Consider the following 21,468-nt stretch of genomic DNA (forward strand, 5'->3'; position numbering starts at 1 on the left):
ACAAAATCCTCAGCAATTCACTCTCAACATATTGGTGAGAGATGAGTTCATGCTGTTTTATTTCAAGTTCACACACATACCTTGTGGTCTTTACCAAGGAAGCAGTACATTTATAGATTCATACTTCTCCTAACATTGCTGTAGAGTGTGGAGCAGGAAACAGAAATTTGCATCATGAATTAGGAATGTATGCTAAGTGTCACATCAAAAAAGTACTTGGTAAACTTGTTTGAATCCTTCAGTGTAAAGGTTCAGGTATCATTCAGGAACAGTATTATTGACCTCTTAACTCAGTTGCTAACCTGCACTAAGGTAAACAATGTAATTTGATTGTGAGAAACAAATAGGCAGTTAAGTCACTACTTGTCTATGTTTTCAGTGCCTTTTTCAGATCAGAGTAGAAATTGGCCAAGGTAATAGACATGGCAGTGTCTACTGCAGATTGTGGTAGCATCCCTCACAGTTCAGTCTGAATATAGCCTGTCAAAAGACTGTGGCTAGGATAGTCCTTAAGAGGAACGCAGAACCAACCACAAGGGTGATTGAATCCATGGACAAAGTCAGGTCTCACCTCTCCGTAGTCTAAGCTTATACCTATCAAGGAAAAGAAATGAAAGAAAAGGAAACTAATTTCAGACAGATAAAACATAAAGATACAGTAACTTTAAAATATACAAGTTTCTGCTTGGGTAATTTAGTAGAAGTGACAGACACACTTCGAGTTTCTAGGTACTTTCATGAATCAAAGTTGTTTGCTCTTCCAAACTTCCTAGCAAACAAGCAGAGAATGACAAGCAGAAATTAAAAAGACATTGCTCCCATTTACTAGCAAAGAACTAAGTCAGAACATTAAACCTGTCTCTAGCACTCCTGTCCCACAGATGGCCTAAATGAAACTTCTGACACACAAGGATGGGTCATAGGTAAAGCAGTAATTTCTGTAATTCTTTAAATACATAAAATGTTATAATACCTTAGAAATAATTATTGGAGACCTTGTTGAACTATTTTGGAATGCTTACTACAGAACTAAACTTAATTTGAATCAAATCTTAAGCCAAGCAGCTTAATTACAGAAGAAGAATTAAGCAGATAAAAGTGGTGTCTTACCACATGTGTGGTGGTTTGGCTTCTATCCTGCCCCCCCACTTTTAAAATGCCCCAGCTAACTCAGATGGACTCTGGGAATATAAATGAAGCTATTTATTTACAGCTAGCGCAATATACAAGCAGCTATTTACAGTATATACAGTTATATACAGAAATATACAAAGGAAAAGTAATAGAATCATAGAATCATAGAATCATAGAATCAACCAGGTTGGAAGAGACCTCCAAGATCATCCAGTCCAACCTATCACCCTGCCCTATCCAATCAACTAGACCATGGCACTAAGTGCCTCATCCAGTCTTTTCTTGAAGACCCCCAGGGATGGTGCCTCCACCACCTCCATGGGCAGCCCATTCCAACAGAAGCACAACTTGCCTCCCAGAAACCTGAGTCTCCAGGAGGGGGTCTCAACCACCCCTGCACCTCTCCCGGCCCCTCTCAACCTTACCCCAATCCTGAGAAAGAATAGAGGTGCAGCCAAGAGGTTAAGGAGGAAGGTTAGTGGCAGCGAGGTTAATGAAATGTTGGTCAGTCTAAAGCCAAAAGCAGAGTGAGACAAAATGGAGAATGTTATCTAATGTTTACTTCTTGTTCCCATACTTCTCAGTGGGACTGTGAGAGAAGAGACACAACCATGTTTTCCTTTCATAGCCAATTATCTACTTTCTCTCACCAAAACATTCTAGCCTGCTTCAAACTAGCACAATCCACCTCTGTCTACTTTACTCAGAGTATCGCTGAGAATTATCTGATCTAATCTAAACCAATATTTACAATAAAACAATATATACAAGTTCAGTTCACACTTCATTTCGACTATCTCAGATGTAGGTGTTTCAAAAGCTCAGAACAGTTTGTCTCCTCACAGATGAGATGAGAACAGGGACTCCCAGGTGACGTTGGGTTTGTGCTCATGTACTGTAGGTTCTCTCATAGATTCTTTCATTGTTGGACACTGATGGTACCTAGAACAGAAAACTCCTAACAGCTTGTATTATACACTCTGAATTTAAACTCTCTCAGCTAAGGTTAGATTTCTCTGTGGAATACACTGGATTTCACCATTCTCCTGCATCACCCAGTAGATATGACCAGGACCTTCAACAGACACCCCCCCTTGGACAGGTTTCCCTTCACCCGAAGGACAAAATACCCAAACAGTTTTCCCTAACAGATTCTATTCACGTACAAGAGGAACTTTATCACCGTCTACTGTTTGGACCAAATCTGATTGTGCAGGTCCTGCTCTGTTTACTGAACCTCTCCTATTTACCAACCAGGTAGCTTGTGATAAATGTTTGTCCCAGTTTTACAGAGTTCCACCCAGCATGGCTTTTAGGGTGGTTTTCAGCAGACCATTGTAGCCTACAATCTTCCCTGAGTCTGGTGCATAGTAGGGTATGTAGTAGATCCATTCAATACCATGCTCTTTGGCCCAGTTTTTCACAAGATTGTTCTTGAAATGAGTGCCATTGTCTGACTCGATTCTCTCTGGAGTTCCATGTCTCCACATGATTTGTCTTTCCAAGCCAAGAATGGTGTTACGTGCAGCAGCATGTGGAACTGGATAGGTTTCCAGCCATCTGGTGCTGGCCTCTAGCATCGTTAGCACATACTGCTTGCCAGAAGGAGATCGAGGTAAAGTGATGTAGTCAATCTGCCAGACTTTTCCATACTTGTACTTTGACCATCTCTCACCATACCATAAGAGCTTGATTTGCTTAGCCTGCTGAATAGCAGCACAAATGTAACAGTCATGGATGACTTGGGTGATAGTGTCCATGGACAAGTCAATTGACCTATCGCGTGCCCATCGGTATGTTGCATCTCTGCCTTGATGTCCAGATGAGTCATGGGTCCACCGAGCTAAGTACAGCTCACCTCGGTGTTTCCAATCAAGGTAGAAATCTAAGTTGGTATCAACTTGAGAAATCTTAGCAGCCTGGTCTGCCTTCTGGTTGTGTTGATGTTCCTCAGTAGCTCTATTCTTAGGCACGTGTGCGTCTATGTGCCCAACCTTCACTCTCTCCAGACTTGCATCAATGTCTTGCCATAGATCAGCACACCAAATAGGCTTCCCTTTCCTCTGCCAACCATTCTTCTTCCAGTCCTTTAGCCAACCCCATAGAGCATTGGCTACCATCCATGAGTCAGTGTAGAGGTAAAGGATAGGCCAATTCTCACATTCAGCCACATCAAGAGCAAGTTGGACAGCTTTAACCTCAGTGAACTGACTGGATTCTCCTTCTCCATCTCTCACTTCGGTAACTCTCCTGGTAGGACTCCAGACTGCTGCCTTCCATCTTTGCTTGTTCCCAATAAGACGACAGGAACCATCTGTGAACAAAGCACAGTTCTTTTCCTGTTCAGAGAGATCACCATAGGGAGGAGCTTCCTCAGCATGAGTTATATTCTCCTCTGGAGGTTTAGTACAGTCTGTGCTTCCGGCCAGTTGGTGATCAACTCCACCAGACCAGGTCGATCAAGATTACCCATTCGCAATCGCTGGGTTATCAAAGCCATCCATTTAGACCAGGATGCATCTGTGGCATGATGTGTTGATGAACCTTTGCCTTTGAACATCCAGTATAGAACTGGCAGTCTAGGAGCTAAAAGCAATTGTGACTCAGTTCCAATCACTTCAGAAGCTGCTTTCACTCCTTCATAAGCTGCTAGAATATCTTTCTCTGTTGCGATGTAATTTTTCTCGGAACCTCTGTACGCACGTCCCCAGAAACCAAGAGGACGACCACGTGTTTCGTTTGGAGCTCTCTGCCAAAGGCTCCAAGTTGGACCATTGTCACTGGCAGCCGTGTACAGAATGTTCTTACTGTCCGGACCAGATCAAACAGGTCCCAAGCCCACTGCATGGACTATTTCTCGCTTCATCTGATCAAAGGCTGTTTGATGCTCAAGTCCCCACTTGAAATTGTTTCTCTTACGAGTCACATCATGCAGAGGTTTGACAATCTGACTGAAACCAGGAATGTGTAGTCTCCAAAATCCCACCACACCAAGGAAAGAAAGTGTGTCCTTCTTACTGGTGGGAACTGCCATGGTAGAGACTTTGTTGATCACATCCGGTGGAATGTGGCGGCGACCATCCTGCCACCGCACTCCCAGAAACTGAATTTCTCTGGCAGGTCCTTTGACCTTGTCTCTCTTAATGGCAACAGAATGTCAATGATTTTGTGGCCTTTCTCGAAGACTTCCTCAGCAGTTTGGCCCCACACAATGATGTCGTCGATGAATTGGATGTGCTCTGGAGCTTTACCTTTCTCCAGTGCATTGTGGATGACTGAGTGACAGATGGTTGAGCTGTATTTCCACCCCTGAGGCAAACGGTTGAACTGGTACTGGATTCCTCTCCAGGTGAATGCAAACTGAGGCCTGCACTCCTTTGCTATGGGAAGAGAGAAGAAAGCATTAGCAATGTCGGTGGTAGCATACCATTTAGCCTCCTTCGATTCCAGCTCATACTGGAGTTCCAGCATGTCCGGCACAGCTGTGCTCATGGGTGGTGTCACCTCGTTGAGGGCATGAAAATACTGTGAGTCTCCAGCCTCCGTTCGGTTTGCACACGGGCCAGATGGTACTGTTGAAAGGTGAATGAGCTTTCTCGATGACAACCTGACTCTCCAGTTGACCAATCAGCTGATGAATGGGCAACAAAGAGTCACGGTTAGTTCTGTACTGTCTATGATGAACAGTTTGAGTAGCAATTGGCACTTCCAGATCCTCTATGTCATGATGTCCCACAAATGCAGATTCATCTGCAAGTTCAGGTCTAATGGGCAATTTCAATTTATCATCCTCAGTCTCTACAGATGCTATTCCAAAAGCCCATTTGTGACCCTTAGGATCTTTGAAACAACCTTGTCTCAAAAAGTCAATTCCCAGAATGCAAGGTGCATCAGGACCAGTTACAATAGTATGTTTCTTCCACTCTTTACCCGTTAAACTGATCTCAGCCTGTATCTTAGTTAACTCTTGAGATCCACCAGTGATTCCAAAAATAGATATGGACTCTGTCCCTTTGCAATTGGATGGCAATAAAGCACACTGAGCACCTGTGTCAACTAAAGCCCTGTATTTCCAAACTTTTGAACTGCCAGGACACCTCATGAATGCATTCTAATAGATTCGGTTTTCTCAATTATCCCTTTCCTCCTGCTGGCTGGAGGCAGGGCACCCCTAATGCTGAACATGGCTTGTGGGGTGTACATAATGATTGGTGTTGTTATGAGGGAAATTGCAGTTGTTGGAATAATTGCAGTTGCTCTGGGAAGCTGAAGAAGTGACAGCTACTTTTCTGTCATTGTTACCTCTGTTTCTGCCACTCTGCAGTTCCCTGACTCTCTTTGAAAGAACTGAAGATGGTTTACCATCCCACTTGTTCATGTTCTCACCGTACTTGTCATGCAGAATTATCCACAGTGACGCACGAGATTGTTGATGTCTAGGTGGAATTTGTCTCCTCCTAGGCTGGAATTGCCTTGCAGGAGGTGGGCATCTGTTCCTGATGGCAGAAACATGCACCCATTCAGATGATGCAGGAATGGTATCCTTTACCAGATTGGAAATTGAGGTTTTAAGGTCCTCCTTCAGTTCTTTCATGGTGTTCAGCCTGAGCTGGTCAGTGAATTCACCAACAGTGAAAGACCTTCCATTATCACTCCTTGGTAAAAACTTGCTAGCCAAGATATTAGCATAGGATGAAGGAGCAAGCTTAATCAGCTTCTTCATGAGACCTGTTCCAAGAGGAATGTCATCAGGCTCATGTGTGCCATGATCTCCATAAAGAAGGATATCTCATAGCCACATCCAACAGAAGGTGTGTCCACAGGCTAACCTTACCAAGAGGACTTACTAGGTATTTGTCCCCTCCACTCTCCTTAGTGAGTGGTCCCAGCTGCTTGGCAGACTTGTCTCCTACCTGCAGGGCATTAGCTCTAATGCTATGGCATCTCACCAGCCAGCTTAGGATTGGCTCACCTGATTCCCAGAGTTAATTAACAGTCACTCAAATTAATTAGCCCCACGTTAGGCACCAAATAAAAGATATGGTGGTTTGCCTTCTATCCTGCCCCCCCCCACCACCACTTTTAAAATGCCCCAGCTAACTTAGACGGACTCTGGGAATATAATTGAAGCTATTTATTTACAGCTAGCACATTCTACAAGCAGTTATGCACAATATACAAGCAGCTATTTACAATATATACAGTTATATACAGAAATATACAAAAGAAAAGTAATACAGATGCACAACTCCCCTCCCAGAAACCTGAGTCTCCAGGAGGGGGTCTCAACCACCCCTGCACCTCCCCCGGCCCCTCTCAACCTTACCCCAATCCTGAGAAAGAATAGAGGTGCAGCCAAGAGGTTAAGGAGGAAGGTTAGTGGCAGCGAGGTTAATGAAATGTTGGTCAGTTGTTGGGAAACACGTTCGGTGGAGCGCTATGGGAAGATGACTCTTTGTTCACCAATATGGTTAGATGGTCAAATCCACTTTATTTCCGTGATACAGTGACTTATATGCATTCTAGCAAGAGGTGTGCTCAGCTTAAGATTGGTTACAGTCAGAGGGTCCAGGGTTACATGTAAGGTGTGCATAGGTTAACTTATCACAACATTCTAAGGGTCAGCCTCCCAGACCACCCACTCCAGCCCCCTTGGTTATCTAGTCTCTGCCCACTGCAGCTGTGTGTGGGGTGCTCAGTTGTTTACATCTCGATTTCCTAGCCTCGCTGGGAACCAAGGACGTTCTCAGCGCCAGTTACCCATGTTTATGACTTTATGTCCTCGACTGGTGAGAAATTCTTCCACAATTCCCTCTTTTTCTTTTTGATCAACCCACACCTGGCTAACTACCTTAGTTGAGCTCTTCTTAATGCAAGCAAAGACAATACAAGCGCATAGCAGAATTATTATGAAAATAACAAATAGCCGTAAGCCTTCTCCTAATAAGCTGCTTAACCACCCCGGGATTGTCCCAAACAGGTTCTGCAACCAGTCATCAAAGGTCGATGTTTCCTTTTCCATCTTGTCAATATGACCTTTCAACCAGGTTATACTCTTGTGAATGGACTCACCATGATCTGATAAATTCAAACAACACATCCCTTCAAAGTCCTGGCAGCCATGTCCTTGGGCTAGCAAAAGAAAATCAATGGTTGCTTGATTTTGCAACAGGGCATGACGAAGGCTATTTTGATCAACCAATAGTTGTCCTAAAACCTTTGTGGTGACGTTGGCTTTTTTTTGCTGACCAACACGTGAGTCTCTCTAGCTGTACTAATGCTTTACCAGCTGCTCCTCCTGGTAGAAATACAGCTAAGGCAACACGAGCAGCTGTGGATAACAATTGAACGTTGTCATTGCAATTAGGACTCAATTTTAAAGATCGCTTAGACCGGTGTCGGGCTAGGTCCCTGAGCTGACTAAGATGAGGGGCAAACATTGTCAGTTTACCCAGATAACATGGACCTCCATCAACGTTCTTTGGTATGCCTTGCCAGGCTCTATCACCACAAATAAGGAACACACCAGTGGGAAGTGCCTTGGCGGTTCTGTTGTTCCACAACAGATGACCTTGGCCCCTTCTTGATGCTTTAACACCATAATGCCAATTGTTTACTCCAGAAGCACCTAAAGGTCTAACATGGGCCTTGTCACTGTCGTTTGAACTGCAGTGTCCACCCTCATTGCTAAGGAAGTTATCATAGGCTGTTTAACACAGGGGTGAATGGTGCAGCTACAAATCAACAGTGCTAAAATCAAAGGAATAAACCTGTTAGAGCTTTCATCAGTAGCATTAGTCTGGCAAGCTAGCAACCCAAGCTTAGCTAACAATCCCAAAAGCTATTTCTGCAAGCGATAGTAAGTCATTCGTTCAGAAACCCTAAAGTGCAGACGAACATCACAGTCACAGGAGAGTGCAGGTGTGCCACGTCTGCGCTGGCTGTGTGGCAGTCGATGCTGCAGATTCGCAGATCACTCAGCTGTCGAGTATTCTTCTCAGACTCCCATAGTTCTGGGTTCACTTGATGTTCTCATTACACTCCTTAGCTATGAGCTGTGTCTGACTATTGTGCTTAAGAACTACAGACGTCTAAATACAGTACAAAGATATGCCCTAGATGTTACTATCAGTCTATTCTACTTAGGCCTTTTCCCACAGTTCTTCATCTGCTCTCAGAATTTAGGGCAGTGTTTTTTTATCTCTTGCAGGGCCCTTGCAAGAGAGAAAAAGTCACATTGACATCTTATGCCAATTTGAGTGGGCTTTGGCCTTTACAAAGCTGTTAAACTGAACCTATTCCATTAAACCACAATCACTGAAAACTCATAAAAATACACAAATTCGTTAGCCATGGTCCAAACCTTAACGATCCATACAAATACAATCATCATGTCAGTGCTTCTTTCAAGTCCTTTCACAGTTCTGCCATTTGAGCAAGACTTCTGCTCACTTTAGGAAAAAACAGGTTGGTCATAATCAGGTTGGTCTTCATCAAGGCCTGTGAAGATAAATGGTCAAACACAAGCAGATACAAGAACAAATGCAGACATATCCATTGCCTAGGCTAGCAGATCCACTGGCCTAGTCTGTATGCTGTGGTTAGAAAAATCTTGAGAAGGAAAAGATTTCTTCTGCTATCCTACTGTCCTCTAACCCATATTCCCCTTTTCAATAATGCTTAGATATACCCAAGAAAAACATCCCATAACATCCTTATGTCCTAAGTTCCCAAAACTACAAACCCTTAGTCTTAACTTATCTTACCCTAAATATCTATCAGCTATAGGAATTTCAAGAAAAGCAAAGAAAATCCAAGAAGATAACAATACCATGGTATTCTCAGAAAAGGGAAAAGTCAGAATTGTCACAAGGCTCATTTCATTGCAATTAGCAGCTGTTCCAGTAAGCTTCTATACTAGTCCTGTCATTATCTGTTACTGGGGGAAGGAGCTGACTGGCATTAGCCTACAAGCTCTATCATTCCCTGTTCCTAGTCCAGAATCTGGTTAGTGACTTGCAATGTGGATCTCAGTGCCTATACCCTCGCTGTGAGAGGCAATGCATCTGAGTTCTAATCTGTCCTGCTTGGTGCCTTCCATGTCTGTATAAGTTTCCACCCATGGTCAGTGGCATTGGCATCTCTGCTATGTCCTAGCAATCTCCCTCTTTTTCTTTTTGCCACTGAGCAGGGGGTGCAAAAGTCATTGCTGCCTAATCTGTAGAAGGAATTAACCAGCAAGGCGATGGTGAATACCCCAGCCAGGAACTATCAGCCATCATCCGGAATGCAAACCGTTATCATCAGGTGACTAAAAAATACACCTGTGCGTGTCCATGCCTGTAACAGGGACAAAAATGGTCCTAAGTCATCCTTGTCATTCTTGCTACCATTTCCATAAACTTTCTGACATCTGTCTGCAGTAGCAGAGTATCACAGTACCATCAGGGTTGGAAGAGACCTCATAGGTCATCAAGTCCAACCCTTCACCACGGGACTCAAGGTCAGACCATGGCACCAAGCGCCACGTCCAACCTTGCCTTGAACAGCTCCAGGGCACCAGGGACAGCGACTTCACCACCTCCCCGGGGAGCCCATTCCAGTATCCAATCAGTCCCTCAGTGAAGAGCTCTCTCCTCGCATCTGGCATTGTCTAAACAGCTTCGAGGCTTCGCTGCCTCCCAGCAGGGAAAAAAAATCCGTAAGAGGAGATAACTCCGGCAGAAAAAAAAATCAGTAAAAGAAACAACGGGCGGGGGAGAACGGGGCCCTGCGGGCCCTCCACAGGTGGCTAGAGGGGGGGGGAGGAGGAGGGGGAGGAGGCCAGCAGCCGCAGCACCGCTTTTGTCCTTGGCCCTCCATCTCGCCCAACCCCCAGCTGTTTCAGGTCAGCCACCACTTGGTGTTTCCGTCCGTCTCCCATCCCACTATCGATCCTTGGTACACAACATGAAATCTACTCTGAAAACTTCCCAAACTGCCGTCTGTCCTCTCAGACTCTTCAAGACAGACAGAGAAGGCAGAGGTGAAGCTGTGAGCTATCGAACTGCTAATCTCCCTGTAGCCATACAAACGCAAATTGACTAAACTCCGAAATGACCCAAGGAAACCCACAAACTCTTCCCACCCCACCGACCCCTCAGCATCCCCCTCAGTCCCCCAGCTGTTGAAGACTCGCGGGAGACCCCTCGGCTTTGGGATGCGGTCCGTCGGAGATGGGTGGGCGTGCGGCGGTGAAGGGGGCGGATCTGAAGACTGTTCCGCCGAGCCGCGGGAAAGGGAGGGTCCCGAGCCGTCCGGTGCGGTCGCGTCTGCCGTCGGTCCATTCTGTCTTTACCGTCCGTTCCTCTGTACCTTCAGTAACGTCTTTTACCGTCTGAAAACTAAAAGTCGGTGTCTTGTATCGCGTGCAGCCATCCGCGGGGACGTGCAGGCTACAGCGGCAGATTCGACACAGTACACACAGCAGCAGGCAGCCGCCCTCCGCGCGGCAGGTCCGAAAACTTTTCCAAGCTGAGAAGCGATTGTAACTGGCTGCCGGCGGGTTGCTACGGGCAGCCGCCATCATGGGTGTGTCAGTGAGTCGCTACGGGCAGCCGCCATCACGGGTGTGTCAGGGAGTCGCTATAGGCAGCCGCAACAACTCAGTCCCAAGCGCGTCTCTCCCAGCGCTCCGGCTAGACCGATCAAAAAGTCCTTAGCTTCCTACGCGCAGCCCACAGAGCTGAAACACGACGAGATGTCTCTCGGAGACTAAGACTCGTCAGCAGGGACAGAAAACAAAGTCACTCACATAGTGATAAACAATTGCACACGCCCAGTTCTTTTCGGGGGTCTTGCAATGCTTTGCAACGAACAATCAGCAGAGAGTTGGTGTGGTCTTCATGCCTCGCGGCAAAGTTGTGTACTCAGAGCGGCTCGCAGGCTCTGCTTCAGTCACAGATGGTACTATAAAGGCAAATCGCCGGCAACCTTGTTGTGAACCGCGTATTGCTCCTGCGGTCAACGTGGCTACAATCGGGTTACCGGGCGCGGAGGTGGGACGCGGGGCGGGCAGCATGGGTGCCCACCGGGATCGTACAGCACGCTCATTTTCAACTCCGCCACAGAGCTGACAACCTTCCCAGCCACGCCTTTAATGGAAGCAGCTCTGCCGAGACCGAAAAACCGAACCACGGAGCTTTCTTTCTTCGGGACACTCGGGGCGGGGGTGGAGGAGAAACCTGGCACCGTGCACGCGTCAGAGCTGTTCGTAGCGGCCGGCAGGGCTAGGAGAAGTAACAGGAAAACCGCCGCCGCCGTCTTTCTTTCGGCTGTCATCCTTAGTAACGCGCGGAGCACCTCCCGCCAGGCGGGACTTAGCTGGCGGGTCGACTCAGAGTCTGTGTCGTTGCTAAGAACCGCGTCCCACAGCGTGTCTCTGACCTCCCGCTGCACTTTTGATCTTAAAATCATGGGAGGCTCATTACTCGCATGACCCTGCGCATGCGCCCGGGCCAGCAGCTCTCAGAGCTCAGTGTCCGGCGAACTTCTCTCACGAGATAAATACGCCAGCAGACGCAGTGCCCCAGCAAATCCACTGTGGGCCTTACCTGCCTTACACACGGGCTGTTCACTCCGGAAATGAACGTCCAGACTACTGCCACCTTGGGGCAGCGCTACCCGGCCCAGCGGCACCGAATGACGCTTACTCTCTCCGATACGGAGAACGTCCCACAAGTTGATCGGACCCCTCTGTCTTCGGGCCAACCCTCCGGCCTCCAACGCAGTCTCACCTGCGGCTGGCTTGTGTCCTGACTCCTCTGTTCGAGCGCCAGATGTTGGGAAACACGTTCGGTGGAGCGCTATGGGAAGATGACTCTTTGTTCACCAATATGGTTAGATGGTCAAATCCACTTTATTTCCGTGATACAGTGACTTATATGCATTCTAGCAAGAGGTGTGCTCAGCTTAAGATTGGTTACAGTCAGAGGGTCCAGGGTTACATGTAAGGTGTGCATAGGTTAACTTATCACAACATTCTAAGGGTCAGCCTCCCAGACCACCCACTCCAGCCCCCTTGGTTATCTAGTCTCTGCCCACTGCAGCTGTGTGTGGGGTGCTCAGTTGTTTACATCTCGATTTCCTAGCCTCGCTGGGAACCAAGGACGTTCTCAGCGCCAGTTACCCATGTTTATGACTTTATGTCCTCGACTGGCGAGAAATTCTTCCACAGTCAGTCTAAAGCCAAAAGCAGAGTGAGACAAAATGGAGAATGTTATCTAATGTTTACTTCTTGTTCCCATACTTCTCAGCAGGACTGTGAGAGAAGAGACACAACCATGTTTTCCTTTCATAGCCAATTATCTACTTTCTCTCTCTCAAAGTTATCTAATGTTTATTTCTTGTTCCCATACTTCTCAGTGGGACTGTGAGAGAAGAGACACAAGCATGTTTTCCTTTCATAGCCAATTATCTACTTTCTCTCACCAAAACATTCTAGCCTGCTTCAAACTAGCACAACATGTTAGAAGCCCATCCTCATAGCTTGTAGTGTAAGAGAAATCTATAAATTCCCTTGGTGCTACGATGTTCCAGAGCTGGCCAGCTGTGGTGTAGCGCATCACACAGCAGTTCTTACTCAGTGACAGAATAAGGACAATAAGAAAACAAAAATATATTAGTATACAGAATACAGGGAAGTTTATGCTTGTAGGCTATCTCCTCTGTCAAGTCTGAAGTGAAACAACTTAAGTGAGGTCTGAATGGTTGTGTCATTTTCAGTTTAAATGCTGAAAGTTTGTAACAACCTCAGTCTGCAATAAAGAGCTGCAGTACAGAGTATCTGGCACCTTTAAACTGTACTCATTAAAACCAGAGAACTGTGTCATGCCTGGAAATTGAAAGCCATGTAGCTTTTATGTGTTTTACACATTACTCAGGAAATCTGAAAGGATCATGAATAAATTGTATGAGGCCTCTCTTAGTACTAACATGCGCTACCCAGTACTTTCAAGCCACCAATAGAATAATAAATCATAACACAAAAAAACATTTAAAAAAAGCTTTCTTATAAGAACGGTTGAGTCTGCACACATTCTAGGGAACAATTAGCAAAAATACCTTGCCATATTAATCTTCCTTAAGAGACAGACAAAAAGATAACCCCTGTTTAAGCCACATGTTCACAGGATTTTGGAGTCATACTGAGTGTCCTCAGTAACCAAAGGATGGCTAATAGCTCTTCCATAATCAATCTGCAAACTCTATTTCTTTAACAAGTGCCCCTCTGAACAAATGGTTTTGGGTCCCTCGCACAAAGCCTGTCCACACAGTGAAAGTAGCCATTCAGGAAGGGAAAGAGGTTGCTTCAGTATGAATAATTAGCACATAGTATCTTGTTTATTGTGAAACAGATGAAAACAAGCTGTATGAGGCTTTACCATATGAAATATCACACTGTAATTCTCTGGACATCTTTACCAGACTCCCATGTCCTAAAGAATTGTGAGCAACCAAGTTTATTTCTTTACACTTAGTAATGATGAAAAGCTGAACTTCAAGCTTCAGAATAGGACTGTGCATTCAGAAAGCCTCAACTGAGGTAATTCATCACATGTATGCACAATATCCTATGTGTGTGCAGAGAACAGACATAAAAATGTATTTTTTGTAATGGCTGCTCTGCTGTATTTTTAAACTCATTTATGCATCTATGCACATTTCATTTAAGAATCTGAACAAGTCTTCACCTCTTCAAACATTTCCAAGATGTCCATTGTAGTCATTAAGCTGTCCCAGTCTAGCCTGTAAGGCCCAGGGCAAATATGATCCACTACTCTGTCAGTAACATCTTCTACCACTCCTTGAACTTTATAGCTAGGAAAACATACATTTACATTTAATGCAAGAAATTCTTCATAAATATTCCACTAACTTGAAACAGCTTACTTACAATAATACCTTGGTGTCTGGGGTTACGGTAAGTGGACAACTGTATCAGAAAAATACTACAGAAAAGGCCTATGAGCATGGGTGCATCTGTTCTCTGCAACTGAAATTATTCTGAGAAACTCTGTGCTTATGCTAAGTTTCTCATATGTCAAGATATACTGAAATAGCATCAAAATCTTGTAAATGGCATTTTATTTTTCTTGGATAAAAATGACCATGTTTATTTCTCTAACAACTTTTCATTTTGCAGGTCTTGCTGGACAAGGAAAGAAATCCAATAGGGGCAAGTAAAGCTAAAAACAAAAGGAAAGGAGAACATGAATACAATGAGAAAAACTACTTCAGAAAGTAGAACTAACAGTAGTAGGACAAAGCTAATAAGAAACTACATTATGCACTGGTGGGATATATATGACTACCAGATAAAATAATTCACTGTAACCCGTTACAGAGCATTCAATTCTTATCATGCATTTTTAGCAGACAACAGCTATCATTTACCTGAGTTACTGAGCTGCAAGCTCCTGGCGGGGGGGGGGTGGGGGGGTGGGGGGGATGGGGGCTGGGGGTGGGGGTGGCGGGGTGGGTGGGAAGAATCCATCAGGGCCATTATTTTCAAACCACTACTTATTTCTTAAGCTGTTCTTACTAGCCAAGAAGTACTCATGTATTCACCTGCACAGCTCAGCTATATTCACTCATAACTACTTGTCTGAAGCCTATCTGAACTTTGTGTTCACAGATGCTTTCAGCCACTGCCTTTTCACATGGCTTTTTTTTTTTTTTTTTCTTCAGAGTGCTGTCTTTTACTAACTATTTCTCTATCTAAACCTACAGATGCAAACAGAACCAATGGAAAGAAACTCACATAGGAATGGCCTTTATTGTCATACATTTTCCCAATCTCTACAGGCTTGGTATTTTAACCTATTACAATTGCACTGTCACTGAAAGTTCAAGCACTGACTAGGCTGTCATCCAGTAACACTTCAGACCTACTAAGCACTAAATTGATCCTGTGGTTTGTATACCACCTTTCTGAAAGGTCTGGGCACACACTGTTGCTCATTTGAACTATTAGAAGCTTTATGATGTGTTCCACGGTTTTCATTCTTCATTGTTTTAGAAACTATGCAATTCTAAAGCACTGAAATATAGCAATAAAAATAAATGGTACAGGCACCTAGCATCTCCTCTGGAGGATGGGTACACCTGAGGGAGACAGAATCCACAAGCTTAATTTTTAAATTCTACTAATTTAAAAATTGTATCTGCTCTGCAGGCAAACTTACAGGTATCCACTGAATTCTTCTGATAGTTTATACCACACAGTTGCATCTTTCTGAAAGGAAATGCAAAATACGATGTTAGTTGTCACTTCCATAAAATTTTGAGATGCCCAGAAAATGTTTCAGTTTTTCTGAAGGAAAGCAAATGAATTTACCATTAACTATGGTTCACCTCAAAGTGCTTGTTACCTGGCACTCTTCTGCACTTTTCTTAAAAACAGAAGCAGATGTTTCAGGCATCTGCTACTTGTAACATTCCAATAAAATACAAAATCAATCCATTACCCTTTTCAGTGTCAAATGCTAGGAGTCTCTGCCAAAACAGGGATTGGAAGCCCAAAATAGCTTACCATGAAAACATCCCACTATTTTATAGTGAATCACATTACTGGTGATATCCTTCCAATTAAAAGGCAACTGGAAAGCCATTACCTGGATGCTGACCAGACAAGGAGACCACACAAATTCTGCCTGTGCTCCTGCCACATGACCAAGCAGATGTGTGCAGGAGGTGACAACAGCAGCGGACAAGGTAGTTTAAATTACCTTCCCTCCTGGTGAAGCCTGGTGAAGTCCTCACTGACTGGAAAAGGGGAAACATGACTCCCATTTTCAAAAAGGGTAGGTAGACAGGGAACTACAGGCCAATTAGTTTCACCTGTGTGCCCAGTAGGATCATGGAGCAGATCCTCCTGGAGGCACTATTGAGACAGAAGAATAGTGAAGAGGTGATTTGGTACTATCATCATGGCTTTGCCAAGGGCAAATCCTGCTTGACAAACCTGGTGGCTGTCTGTGAACAGGTCACAACAGTAATAGATGAGGGGTGAGCAACTGATGTCATTTACCTGGATCTGAGCAAGGCCTTTGACACTGTTCCACACCACATCCTGGTCTCCAAGCTGGTGATACATGTGTTTAATGGGTGGACCACTAGATGGATAAAGAACTGGCTTGATGGATGCACCCAAAGAGTGGCTGTCAATGGGTCCATGTCCAAAATGGAGGCCAATGACAACTGGAGTCTCCCAGGGATCAGTCCTGGGACCAGTCTTGTTCAACATCTTTGTCAGTGACATGGATAGCGGCATTGAGTGCACCATCAGCAAGTTTGATGATGACTCCAAGCTGTGTGATGCAGCAGACATGATGGAGGGAAGGGATGCCATCCAGAGACACCTTGACAGGCTGGAGAGTTGGGCACAAGCCAACCTCATGAGGTGAACCCCGTCCAAGTGCAAGGTCCTAGATCTGGGTCAAAGCAATCCCAAGTGCAAATACAGGCTGGGCAGTGACTGGCTGGAGAGCAGCCCTGAGGAGAGGGACTTGGGGGTGCTGGTGGATGAGAAGCTCAACATGAGCTACAAGTGTGCACTTGCAGCCCACAGGGCCAACCAGATCCTGGGCTGCATCAGGAAAAGTGTGGCCAACAGGCCAAGGGAGGTGATTCTCCCCCTCTACTCCACTCTGCTGAGACCCCACCTGGAGTACTGCATCCGCTTCTGGAGCCTCCATTACAAGAAGGATGTGGATGTGCTGGAGCGTGTCCAGAGAAGGGCTATAAGGATGATCAGAGGGCTGGAGCACCTCTGCTATGAGGACAAACTGAAAGATTTGGGGCTGTTCAGTCTGGAGAAGAGGAGGCTCTGAGGTGACCTTATTGTGGCCTTTAGGTACTTGAAGGGGGCCTATAAAGAAAGATAGGGAGGGACTTTTGAGGGTATCAGGTAGTGACAGGACTAGGGGGAATGGACCAAACCTGGAGATGAGTAGGTTCAGACTGGATGTGAGGAGGAAGTTCTTCACCATGAGAGTGATGAGACGCTGAGATGGGTTGTCCAGGGAGGCAGTTGAGGCCCCATCTCTGGAGGTGTTTAAGGCCAGGCTGGATGAGGCTTTGGCCAGCCTGATCTAGGGTAGGGTGTCCCTGCCCACGACAGGGGGTTGGAACCATATGATCCTTGTGGTCCCTTCCAACCCTAACTGATTCTATGTTTCTATGATTCCTAGATGCCTAACTAGAAGTACTAGTCTTTTTATTTTGAAGTTAGCCAGATAAAATAACCAGTATTGTCTTATTCTTTTCTAACTATGAAATGGAATTTCTGTACAAGATCTCTGAATTTCAGTGTTACAGAGAGTATCATATGGCATCTTGTTATTTGGAGTCATGATTACCTAAGCAGAAATGATCCATATCCTGAAGAACAGTAGCACACACACTGCAAACACAATTGTTTGGGCAAAACACATCTCCCTGGCAGATGGTTAAGGATCTAAATGTTTCACATGGCACAGTACCAAAACTGTAGGAAGGAGGGAGGCAGGTGAAGGGTGGGGGTGGGGAATGAGCCTATTTAGCTTGATAAAGCAGGACTCAGGAAAGAAGCTCAAAGGAGGGTATGGCAAATTACTTGGGGAAAGCATTCCCTATGATAACTCCTTCCTGAAGGCAATGGAAACATGAAGCAATTTGAGCGAAAGGATTGTGAATCACCTTACTTTTTAGGAGGAGGGCACTCTGAAAGCTGAAGTATCATAGGTTCAAGCATTATAGACAAAAGCCTTCAGAAGCTAACATAGCCCATCTGTAGGCTGTGGCTGGTTTGTTGGAAGTGCAAGTGAGCATCTTGCAACATAGCAAGGGCTAACGCTTTGAGAAATGCCAACAGTCCTACACAACTAAGTCTTCTGTGAAATACATACCTGGAACTAAATAAAAGCAACGGCAGATTATATCTGTAGACAGGAAAAGCACATTCTGACATTTAAAGATGTAGTACCCTATAAGGGTGGTTTCATTGGTCATCCCATACTTAACTCCTGCAAGAATCTTCTAAATATTTCACACCCACGTGACACAGCATAATAATCTCTTTCCCTGCTGTAAGTAACCTGCATCTTCCTCGAGAGAGAATGCATCATGCCTCACAGGTGAGGCTACCCAAACCACTCACAGTTTTCTTCGCAACTCGCCGTTCGCTGTCTCCGATGCCATGGTACTGAATCAGAGTATTCCACAGCTTGGTAGCCAAGAGTGCTGAATCTGGTCAATTTGCTTCCCACCTGTGATAGGGAACCTATGACACAGAGCCGAACATCAGAGCGAGACGCTGTGCCAGGAATGCTGATACATCTGTAATGCACCACACGACTCATTTTAACCCATGTTCTCTGAAGAGCAAGCAGAAAGCACCTCTGCCACCCCGCCCACACATATATCTCAGCTGCATTTAGGTGAGAAAAGCAAGCTCTAAGGACCCCTCAGTGCGGTGCGACACAAGGTGCAGGCAGTGATCTTAAAGTCGCTCCCTTGGCGCCATGCCGCGCCCAGAACGTCGCGATCATTTGGAGCCCCTGCCAACCCCAGACCCCCCGCACCCACCTGTGGTCAAAGCTCTGCCTCCGTCTCTGCCTCTGTACTCTGCTAGTGGCACTGCCATCCGGCCTGGCAGTCCACCGGCCGATGCAGGAAACCAATGAGAGCACACCTGGCTTCCTTGCGCAGCCAATGGCGGCGGTATCCACCGAGGGCAGGGAACTCCATCGCGCAACCTCCCCTCGTGTCACCGCCGTGCCGACACGAGCTGGAGGAAGGCATGTGCTCCCTCGCTAGCTGTGGCCGCGAAGCACGTGCTGATTGGCTCTAAGGACTGGAGCGATGTGAGAGGGCTATGGGTTGTCTTCCTGACACCGGGTGGCTGCTAGTGCCTGCTTTGACAGGGCGTTACTGCAGTGTCACTGTGACTGCTTGAGAGGTGCAGTCACCAAACTAGATGGGCTCCTAGCCTTCTGATGTGTGACTTGTTACTGTTACTTTTTGAGGGCTTATTTTACTATGACTTTGCAGTTTACAAAGGTTACAGCTTTCCAGTTGAAGTGCCCCATGGATTTACTGTTCATCCGAAGCCTGTTATGCAAGTGCAGATGTGGTAGGCAGGAGCAGTGAATAACATCTTCCTGGAGTCAGTATTTCCAGGTCGCTGACTTTTGTCAGAGCGTCTGTCATGGTTTAATGAGCAGAGAGGTAGTTATATTGCTCCAATAGCAATAGAGGGAGGGGCTGGCTCTCTTTCTCCATAGGTTTCCATCTCTGTTTGCTGGCTCCAGAGTTGCAGTGGACACACCGCCACTTTGAAACGTAAGGGACTTGGCTGCTGCTGTTTAGGGTTGGTGGAAGCAAGTCGCCGCTGCTTCAGGGTGGTTTGTGGACCCCTAGGAAGCGCATCACGCCTTCCTCTCCACCGATCCATCCAAAACACCACAATTGCTCTCAGAAAGAGCACATCAATACATACCACAAAAACGAAGAAGTATCTCCAGTGTGCTACAAGCACAACTGTCCCCCAGGGACTCATGAATTATTCATAGAATCTCTCTGGCAAATCCTTAAGCCATTCTCTCAACACATTCCAAATGAATTAAATAATGTGTTAAGTTACAAGGCTCTTCAGCCAGTAGAAAAACACAGCTTTAACAGGCCGAAGCATACAAACCCAGCAGCATACAAACCCAGCAGCATACAAAATTCCATTTTAACTTTTACAATTCTGTACTTCTCTGATCCAAAAGCTATTAATTTCAAAGCATATTCTATTAATTCCCCAGTCAGGGAGTCAAATTAATCCATCCTGGTTTAATGAGCAGATAGGTTGTGTTATTGCTCCAAAAGAGGCAAAAGAATAACACACAGGATTGGAGAATTGGAAAGTTTAAATGGACAAGCAGTTCACAAGGTACAGTGTTACAGTTCTACATAGTAGTGAGTATAGCAAAGCATATAAAACACACAAATTCATATCCAGCCTTGGCCCAATCCTGTGGCTTAGGCTTATACACAGATTCATTAGACCAGAACCTCCCAGAGCCTTCCCCCAGTCAGGCCTCAGTCCTCTAGGCCTCAAAGTTCCCTCCTCTCCCTATATCTCCATATGCAGGCCCACAATGCTGAAGTAACAATTAGCTCTGCCAGGGCCCAATCAGTCTACAGGCCTCTCCCATACCAATACCTGAGATAAGGAAACCTGCACTGCCAAAGAAGGAGATGAGGAGGAGAAAGGAGAGATACTGACTTCACAACCAGATTTTATAAAGAATGCAGGATTATGAGAAGTAGTACAAAAATTACATTTTTCCAGTACACCTCCTAGACACTCTAGCTCCTCACAGTCTATAACTTTGTTATCTGTAAAGGTACCACCCAGCCTCAAGTTGGAACAGCATCTGAAACTGAAAACAAAATATTTGTCCAGCAATGAAGAGCTTAAGATAATGCAGAGCACAGCAAGTGACTTTCAAGAGAAAGCCTGATAAACCCTTTATTTCAGTCAGCAATGCTTGCAGTGTGTCTGAGCAGCCTTTTGAGGAAGGATTGAAATTTAGCTTTGCTCTGTAAAGCAGCAAGCAAACCTTCTTAGGAATAAGGAAGCACATGTAGACAGACAATAGCTGAAACAAATTTCAAAGTATGTTTGACTGCTTCTTTCCTGCAAAATTAGACTGTTATACTGGACTTTACTCATCCCAATCCAACAGAATCTCACTGGATAACATCCATTCAAAAAAACACTTGTAAGGGCAGAGAAATAAATAGGGCAAGAATCAGGCAATTAGAAAGAGTGAGGCTACAACAAAGCTTCTTTGTGTGGTAATACATTGCTCGTTTTAGCAAATGAACACTTTGAATGGGGTTATATTCTCAATACATAGCTTTACTGTAGACTTTTTTAAACTGTCCCTATCTCCCCTTTGCAGTTTATAGCCCTTGATCATTTTGCAAGATGGAGACCAAGAGGACAAAGGCCCTCCCACTGTGAAGACAAGGTTTGTGAATGTCTGAGGAACATGAACTTACACAACTATATGAGATCTCATGAGGGAATTGCCTGATGTAATTGTTAAGCTACTTTACATGATATTTGAAAACTCCTGGTAGTCAGATGAAATCTCTGATGACTGGAAGAAGAGAAAGCTTAGCCTTTTTTTTTTTTTAGAAGGCTAGGAGTGTCTCAGAAACTACCAGCCTGTCAGCCTCACCTCTATGCCTGAGAAGATCATGGAACAGATCCCCCTAGAAACAGATCCTCGTAAAGCACAGCACATGGCAGACAGG

The 21,468-nt window shown here is 45.3% G+C and overlaps 1 protein-coding gene across 1 annotated transcript; it reads right to left on the reverse strand.

Annotated features, from left to right (window-relative positions):
- Window positions 1-367: 367 nt before the first annotated feature.
- On the reverse strand, window positions 368-18,799 carry STARD4 (StAR related lipid transfer domain containing 4). The gene is given in 6 exon segments (XM_064176360.1): window positions 368-594; window positions 12,635-12,749; window positions 13,866-13,992; window positions 15,360-15,409; window positions 18,314-18,402; window positions 18,742-18,799. Coding segments are annotated over 6 exon segments (666 nt in total).
- Between the last annotated feature and the right edge of the window lie 2,669 nt (window positions 18,800-21,468).

This window comes from Pogoniulus pusillus, chromosome Z, assembly GCF_015220805.1.
Source record: "Pogoniulus pusillus isolate bPogPus1 chromosome Z, bPogPus1.pri, whole genome shotgun sequence".
In the NCBI taxonomy this organism is placed as follows: domain Eukaryota; kingdom Metazoa; phylum Chordata; class Aves; order Piciformes; family Lybiidae; genus Pogoniulus; species Pogoniulus pusillus.